Source organism: Bison bison, unplaced genomic scaffold (assembly GCF_000754665.1).
Source record: "Bison bison bison isolate TAMUID 2011002044 unplaced genomic scaffold, Bison_UMD1.0 scf7180017864304, whole genome shotgun sequence".
NCBI lineage: Eukaryota > Metazoa > Chordata > Mammalia > Artiodactyla > Bovidae > Bison > Bison bison.
Window position 1 is genome coordinate 15856500 of NW_011494876.1, and position 9113 is coordinate 15865612.

Genomic DNA, 9113 nt, shown 5'->3' on the forward strand with positions numbered 1-9113 from the left:
ACAGCTTTGCTTTGAAAAAGGAAAATACTAATTTAAGCAATATGAGAAACTTTATTTTATTTGAATAGAGACATAATTCATGTCAGAGTTCAATTATATGTTCAAGAAGTTAGTTACTATAACCAGAAGGTCAGTCTAACTAATGTTAACTAATGTCTTTACAGGGCAGATTTATTTCCATGTGTTGCTGTTCACCAGTGAAAAAAAAATTCAACTTGAGAATCTCAGCAGGTTCTTTTAAAAAATAGCCTCCTTCCCATTTTATGCAGTAAAATGTGGAACCAGAGCTTTCTAAAGAAAATGAAGGACAAACAGAGACTGTATAGCTGGTGGTGCACAAACTCATAGGCAGAGCATGGAGCCCTGGGGAAGCAGTCCATTCATAAGCTGACAGAATTTTAACCATTTTAATATAAACTGCCAGGGATCTAAAAGAACTGACCCACACAAACTGTTTCCTGTCTGAACATCCATCACCAGGATATTTGGAGGACATCGCTTCTACTTAAGCCCCTCTTTGCAGTATCCACATTTGTGAAGAATACCTGCTGCTTCTCATCCTCAAGTGTTAGACCTTTGCTCTGCTCGTGCGGCTGGTGACAGTGTTGAAGAAGATGCAGCTGTTACTGAAAACCCTGCAAACCAAACCAGTGGTCCTTTCATTAGGGCACAGACAATCTTTTTATGATAAGACAAAAAAGGACTAAAACTGCATCTGGTATTTTAGAGGGTAGGATTCATGTAATTTTAATCAGCACGTGATTTTGCCAAGCCCCAAACTTAGCATTTTCCAAAGAATCTGTTTTGGCAAACCGAAGCCTAACTTGGTGCTAATGCTTTTCCTGCCTCCCCTAGAGCCTGATTCAGACCACAGTTCAAACAGCCCAGTGAAAATGACACGGTAATCAGCACAAGTGGTGTTGTCTACTCTAATGCATAATATTAGAGAATATTGTTAATTAATTTTCATTATTTAAGATTGTGTTCAACAAAAAGGAGCTTTACTACTAAATACAGAAATGTATCATGTTTCCACAGAGGGAATTTTCTTATTTTTAAACATTTTAAAGTAAAATAGTTTTCATGCTAATACCCAGAAAGTTACAAACTATTTTCATAGAAAATAACAGTCTCCTTTTCACAAAAACAAGATTTCCTCGCCAAAATATTCTACCAAGTCACGGCAGAAATGGTGAAGTCTAATCAGACAAAGAATAGATACTGTGGTAGCAGAGCTTAAAACTCTGATCATGATTCCTGCTCTAGACGGAATGTTTGTTTTCCAGATTCATATGTTGACACCTAATATCCAGTGTGTTGGTTTTTGGAAGGGGAACCTTTGGGGTGATTAGGTTATGAGGATGGAGCCCTTATGAATGGGATTAGTGCCCTTATAAAAGAGGCCCCAGAGAGCCCTTTCACCCCTTCCACCATATGAGGACACAGTGACTCACCAAACATCAAATTTGCCATTGCGTTGATGTCGAATTTACCATCCTCTGGAACTAAGAAATTTCTGTTGTTTGTAAGTCATTCAGTCTGTGATACTCTGCTACAGCAGCCAAAACAGATTAAGACAATTTCCTTAGGATCCTTCTCAAAACCCAGAGAATGTTCTTCCTTGTAGTTACTTTCTTTTCATAGTCCTTAATGTCTCCAAAATGAGAAATGCCCTGTTTATGCCAAGGAAAAAAGGTATAGAGAGGAAAGAAAATAGTACGTTTCCTTTCAACTCTGAATCTGGGTGAATGCCACTTCAGATGTTACTGTCAAAAGAATTAGGCTATAGGAATTCAATCCTAACTGCCATTGCTTTTCACTCTGCGTGTTTGTCAGTCATAGCAAAGGGCCACAGGGATGACTGGGGAACGTGTGGGAGCCTCTTCGAGTCCTGGAGATGCTTTTAATAAATTCCAGCTTTCTGCCCCAGCTTTCTGCCCCTCAAGTTCCTCCATGCCTGTGGGTCCTGGGTCTGCGTGAGTAGTGGAATTGAAGTCGCTATTTTGTGGGTCTTCCCTGGCAGTTCAGTTAAGACACCGTGTTTCGGATTCCATCCCTAGTTGGGAAACTAAGGTTCTGCATGCCGTGCTGGGTGGGCAGGAAAATAGGAGGGGAAAAGTGACTATTTTGTAACGCTTAAGCACAATCCTTCATTGCTTTCCTTGACATCCAGGAAGCCAACCCTTGCCAGCATAGAGGTCTGTATCTGTAGGGATTTCACCTTTCCAGGGAAAAGCCTTGTTGAATGTTACCTGGAAAGCAGACAAGACTGGTAACTTGGAAACACATTTACATGAGAGCAGATCTCTACAGAAAACTGAAACTTGGCCACGATTTCTAAAATGCCACATAGGGAAAAGAGCACTATTTATTAATACAAAGTTTTCCCCAGGGGAAACCTTTGGCAGTTTTGTTTACAAAACAAAAAACGTCCTGGTAGAGAGTTTTTTGTTTGTTTCTAGTGCAACCCATGGGAATGAAACCATTGTCCCTCATGATTTCTGTTATGTGATATTTTTGACAGTTTGTAGCTTTTTAAAGAACTCACAAGTTTTTCTTCATGCTGGGAGTTTCTTAAATCTAGAAAAGACTCCAGAAGCTGTTGACATCTTGAATGGCATAAACTAGTTGAAGTGAGGTCAGTGTATCTGCAGAGGACAGTCTGGGAAATCTTCGAGAAGTAACTACACTCTGGAAAGTACAGTTTATTGACTACGTTGCGTTTAGATCCATTTGTTAAAAAATGATCAGTAAGGTCCTGAAGTGGCAAGAGTATACATCTCTTTTATGATCTGCCTCCTGTTGAAGCAAGGTAGAATCGTTCTAAGCTAATTATTTGAACATTTGGACAGGTTCATTTCTACATGTGAGAGAATGAGTTTTCTGTTGGTCAGACTCTTGTTTAGTATCTTGGTACCAGCCCTGTGGACCAGACAGAATTCCGATACTCTGCCTTCAGGGACACTGGAAAGATGAGAGAATCACATTTTTCATTTTGAGGCTTATGGAGACTATGCCCTTTGTCATTAGTGAGAGAGCTTGTTCATCATTTGTTGAAAGTCTCCTTGCTGTCATCAGAAAACAGTTAGTGACCACTTTATGTGCAAAGTGTATTAACTGGAGACTTTGGGATTTTGATGCAACTATTTCTGTCCTTTCATTTATGATGGTTTTGATTACAAGTGACAGAGTACCTTAATACGACTGGCTTGAAGAATAAAGGGAAACTTATTTTTGCTACATAACAGGATATCCAGTACTTCAGTGACAGTTTCAGGAGCCCTGATTTCTTCTTCCTGGTCTTTGTGCTCGGCATGTTGGCCTTGTCCTAGGCAGGGATGTTTGAGAGTCATGGGGTAGCTGCAGTAGTCTCAGATGTCACATCCAGATATCGGAATAATAACCTGAGGAATAGGAGGTGCCCTTCTCGTGTGTGAAGAGCAGGATAAGTTCCCAGAGAACCTCTGGCCAATTTCCCCTCATCTCATTGGGAAAAAGAGTCACATGCTTTTTCCTAAGTCAATTCATAAGAAATGAAGTAATGTTCAGGATTCTCGCTGAGCTTGAATGGCGTTTCATGTTCCCTTGAAGTTTGGCTCAAGGAACAACGTGAAGAACATGTGAACGGTGTTGTTCAGTGTATGTGAACAACATTGGGACTCTGTTAGGAAAGGAGTAGTGGAGCTAGACTCCGTCATCCATAGCTCTCAGCCCACAGGTTTTTCAGTGGGCCTTGGTGGACCCCAGATGTCAAGAATAGCCTCTGGTTGTTTATCAGAATGAGTCAGAGCTTTTGCTAGAACTTTCAGGACTGTGCAGTAGGCGAGGCAAGCCCAAGCCCTTCACCTCCATCGGCATACCCCACAGAGTTGGCAGCAGGCATGTCTTCACAAGGAAAATTGAAGTCTCTTACTTGTAAGTCATTACAAGGCTCTGCACCTTGTAGACCAGTAGGTATGTCCACTTTTTCAGGTTCCCAGGTTATTTAAAAAGAAATACCAAAACAGAGCTATAGAAACATGGTATGTTTTACATGTTTATTTCCCAGAAAGTATTTCAGACCCAGAAACAGTACCATGACTTTATGTAGACATCCTGTGGAAACAATATCAGAAGGCCAGATCTGACTGGAGATCGGACAGAATTCTGCCTTTCAGTCCTGTGGAGGCTGCAGAGGATCCCCAAAAAGACTGCAGAATGTTGAACTCAGAGTCCAGGGGAATGGCTCTAATGCCTGACTCCTCTGGGGCACTTGGCACTGTTGACCCCCTCTCCTAAACCAGATACCCACTGACGCAGGCTAGACAGCATAGCACCTTCCTGGTATCCCATCTGTGATCAGAGGCCATCCCAGGGTGAAGGGGAGGAGGCAGGGCAGGAAGCACTTGGCATTGCTACCTGAAGTCTCCTGCCACGGGGGCGCCTCCAGGAACCCTGAGGAAAGCCTTCTGCAGTTGATTCGTGTCCTGAGCACTGCCACTCCTCTCATGTTTTGTTTTCATATAGTTGTGCTTTTACTCACTGTGGTCGTCTTCCTCGGATTATTTAATTCATTGTAACAAGCTTTTCTTTCTTTTGGTGAGCGCTGCTCTGTGCCAGGAACTGCCTCAAACCCGAGATGGAGTTAATAAGAGAATGGTTTGGCTGTGGTGACAGATGACAAAGAGATGACAGGACAGTGAACGTATTGCTGCTGTAGACTTGGCACAGGATGCCACAGGGGACGCAGAGGTGTGATCAAACTCTTGTACGGAGAGAATGGGGTCTGAGCCATATCCCGAAGAAGGAGAACTTGAATACCTTTAAAGGGATGCTGATCCGTTTAGGGGAGTGGGAATGGTGTTGATAGCACATAGTTTCCTGGACAGCTTTGGAGTAAAGAAAATTTTACATTTTGCAGTAGTGTTATTATATAGCTGATTTTGCTTCCCTGGTAGCTCAGAAAGTAAAGAATTCACCTCCAACGCAGGAGACCTGGCTTCGATCCCTGGTTAGGAAGATCCCCCGGAGGAGGGCTTGGCAACCCACCTTAGTGTCTTGCTGGCAGAATCCCAATGGACAGAGGAGTCTGGCGGGCTATGGTCCATGGGGTCGCAAAGAGTCAGACACGACTAGCGACTAAGCACAGCATAGTATAGCTCATTTTGCCCGTAATTAGGAGGTTCAGAAAAACTAATAGTTTATCTCTTACAGGTAAAGCCATATTTCTGCTCTATAAATATTTTTCCTTTAGTCTTGATCTTTCAGATGTTGTCTTGCCTACTATGTTCCTTTTTAAGTTTTAAAAATGTTATTGAAGTATAATTGATTCACAGTACCATGTTAATTTCTTTTGTACAGCCAAGTGACTCAGTCATACGTGCTACTTTTCATCTTCTTTTCCATTATGGTTTATCACAGGGGATTGAGTATACAGTTCCCTGTGCTGCACAGTAAGAGGTTGTTTATCCATCCTGTATATAATAGGTTGCCTCTGTTCATCCCAAACTTGCTGTCCTTCGCTCCGCCACCTGCCTACCTACTACATTCCTAATTTAAAAGATATATTCATTATTGAGTGTTGCACTATAGTAACTTTCTTGAGGGAAAACTTACATTAAAAGGAGGTTATTTAAGTACAAAGAGCTTTTCCGTGTCCCGCTGTTTGTGTAGAATCAAACAGGAAGGGAAGCTCTGTGGTGCTTGGCATGATCATAAGTTGATGGCCATAGATTTAAAGTAGAAGAAATATGAAGTCTGAATTCCTTTGGGGGAAAACAAAATATTTTTATGCTTCTACAATTCAGGAGGGAAGGGCTTTCCCTGCCAGAGCCTTGACACCTTAAAGCAGAAAAGTTGGGAATCTCATGTGACCTGATTTTGGAGGTAAAACCCTTTCTTCGAGCCGGGGAAAGACTCTTAACAGTACTGGATGTTGTGAGAAATCCAGACAGAATGGTACAAAAGATGGGTGGAGGCAACCAACATTGCACCATTCAGCAGAGCTCAGCCCAGCTCACTCCCAGGTATCTGACAGTTGTCCTTCTGGGGAACACATAGCAGGGAGCAAGACACACCCCTGTTCTTCCTCAGGAGTGGATATTCTGTGAACTCCAGAGAAACTGGAGCTTGCCGGGTGTTTTGATTCTCTCTTTTCCTCTCTTCCCTGTTAGGAGAGAAGAATAAGCTGAGCAGACTCTGACCGTTGGTTTTCAGCCTGCCAGGACCTTCTGCGTAGCTCTCCTTCGTGGCTCATGTGCTACATCCTCTGGCCTCAGTGTGCAACTGGCCCCCAACGCAATGTGTGTTTGTCAAACCATGGAAGTGGGGCAGTATGGCAAGAACGCAAGTCGGGCCGGAGACCGGGGAGTCCTCCTGGAGCCCTTCATCCACCAGGTGGGCGGACACAGCAGCATGATGCGCTACGACGACCACACTGTGTGCAAGCCCCTCATCTCCCGGGAGCAGCGCTTCTACGAGTCCCTCCCTCCCGAAATGAAGGAGTTCACCCCTGAGTACAAAGGTCAGTCACTGGCCAGTTGGGAGAGGGCAGCAGTGTATAGGCCCTCAGCCCAGTTTTCCTTGTTCTGTCGGCCACGTGATACGATTGTAGGTCTCTGTTGTCTCCATGCAGCTAAGTCACTTTGTTAAGCAAAATTTGAAAGCATCAGTGAGGTCTTTATTTCTTGAAAACTGAGTCCATTGATTGGTAAACCCGAGAAGAATTCACAGCATTAAGTCCCGTTGGTGAAGAGCATGCTGTTGTCTAGGAGGTTTCCCTGTTGGCTGGGATGATCTAGGAGAGAAGGGGCAGCCCTTCTCTGCTCCCAGAGAAGGAGTTGGATGCTCTCCAGGATCGGGATGAGGTAGCTGGTGAGGAGGTGCTGTGCAGCTTGTGTGTGTGTGTGCTGGGGTGAATGGATAGTAAGAAGTTTAGAGAAGGACTGGGGCCTGGAGGTCCTAACTTTTAAAGGAAAAATAATCTGCTTTATAATATAACCTGATAGGCCAGAACCCCATGAATGTATACCAGAGTTTAAGTCACTTGGTTTTAAAACCTGATTTTTGTCACTGTGTGTATACATTTTTATTGACCCTCATGTATAAGTTGAGGCTTCCCAGGCGGCACTAGTGGTAAAGAACCTGCCTGCCAATGCAGGAGACATAAGAGATGCAGGTTCGATCCCTGGGTTGGGACGATCCCCTGGAGAAGGGCACGGCAACCCACTCCAGTATTCTTGCCTGGAGAATCCCATGGACAGAGGAGCTTGGTGGGCTGTGGTCCATAGGGTCGCAAAGAGTCAGACACAACTGAAGTGACTTAGTACGCATCCATGCATGTATAAATTACGTTTTCTGTGTTCTTTTTGTTTTGGCCGTGCTGCATGGCTTGTGGGAACTTAGTTCCCTGACCAGGGATTGAATCCAGGCCGCTGCAGTGAAGCACTGAGCTGACCTCTGGATTGCTGGGACGTGCCCTGTGTTGTGTTTTTTTTTTACCTTTTCCAAAGCAGTGTGAATTCAGTCATGTTTGCACCGTGCTTTACTTGGGAGATGGATTTAGAAAAAACAGTCCATATTGGTATTGGCTTTTGTTCCTTAACTCTTTTATTGTGGTGAAATATACATAACATAAAATTTAACCATTTTTTAAGGTGGATGCAGCTTTTTAAAAAATTAAAGTATAATTATACAGCAAAATTTACCGTTTTTAAGTGTTTAATTTAGTGGCATTAAATACATTCACTATGCTGTATACCATTACCATTATCTATTTCTGGAACTTTTACATCACCTCAAACAAAATCTCCGTACCCATTAAATAACTCATTTCCCCCCTCACCTGGTACCCTCTAATCTACTTTCTGTCTCTATAATCTAGATATTTCATACAAGTAGAATCATGTAATGTTTGTCCTTTTGGATTTGGCTTATTTCATTTAGCATAATGTTTTCAAGTTCATCACGTGTCAGAACTGCTTTTGTTTTTACGGCTGAATACTATTCCATTGTAAATATATGCTGTATTTTATTTATCTGTTCATCTGTTGATAGACACCTGAGTTGTTTCCACCTTTTGGCTATTAAGAATAATGTTTCTGTAAGTATTACCTTACAAATACCTTCTTAAGTCCCTGATTTCAGTTCTTTTGGGTATATACCTAGGAGTGGAATTGTGGATCATACGGTAATTTTGTGTTTAGCATTTTTGAAGAACTGTCAAACTGGTTTCCATATTAGCCTACCATTTGACATTCTTACCAGCAATGTTTCTTTTTCTCCACATCCTTACAAACCCTTATTTTCCATTAAAAACAATAGCAACAACTGTGTAGCCACCCAAGTGGGTGTGAGGTGGTTTCCCTTTGTTATGTACGTGTTTTCTTAATGGCTGATGACTGGTGTTGATGTGCCATTGGCTATTTGTGTGTCTTCTCTGGAGCAGTGTCTATTCAAGTCCTTTGTGCAGTTTTGAATCGGTTGGTTTGTTACTGTTTTCAGAACAGAATCAGAAGCATATTGAATTTGGAAGAATAAATACTCTTAACGCTGCAAAATGAGAGAGAAGCGAGAATCAAACACACTGCCGACTCTAAGTGGCTAAGAAACAAGTTACAAATGCTTTATAAATGTAGCTTCAGCCACCTACCCATCCACACTCAATACATCATGGCCAAATGTTTTGCTATGAAAATGCCAAAACCAGAAAAAAAAACCTACAAGCCCTGTTAGCTCATGGAGTCCTCTTCTGATGCTAAGGGAAGAAAAAAAATCCTTTAAAATGAAGTGGAACCCCAGGCTGCAGAGAAATGTTTTCTAAATCACAGCCACCAGAATTTGGACTAGTTAGAATCTCAAGGTGCCACCCAGGGAAGGATTGTCAGTCATACATTGGTTCGGTTTTCCTTCCAACCGACTCAGCTTGGGGAACAGAAGTCTAAAACCCATAGCAAGTCTTTAGTATCTGCTTGATTTTCTTGCCTCAGGCTGCATTTTCACTAGGGAATAGTAAATATACTTTCTCAAAAATATAATTAAATTGAAACTGATCTCTTCTTTTTTTTAAGTCAAATGAAGTCCCGAGAAAATGGAAGATATGATGGGTTCGATTCGTGTATTTCCAAGACTGATAC

The 9113-nt window shown here is 42.3% G+C and overlaps 1 protein-coding gene across 3 annotated transcripts in view; it reads left to right on the plus strand.

Annotated features, from left to right (window-relative positions):
• The window catches only part of IP6K1 (inositol hexakisphosphate kinase 1), a 37434-nt gene that overhangs the window by 13762 nt on the left and 14559 nt on the right, over window positions 1-9113 (plus strand). For all 3 annotated transcript variants that reach the window (XM_010851848.1, XM_010851849.1, XM_010851850.1), the window contains exon 2: window positions 6153-6502. In XM_010851848.1, the coding sequence (XP_010850150.1) occupies window positions 6280-6502 (223 nt within the window). In that variant the 5' untranslated portion in view covers window positions 6153-6279. The remainder of the gene's footprint in view (window positions 1-6152; window positions 6503-9113) is intronic.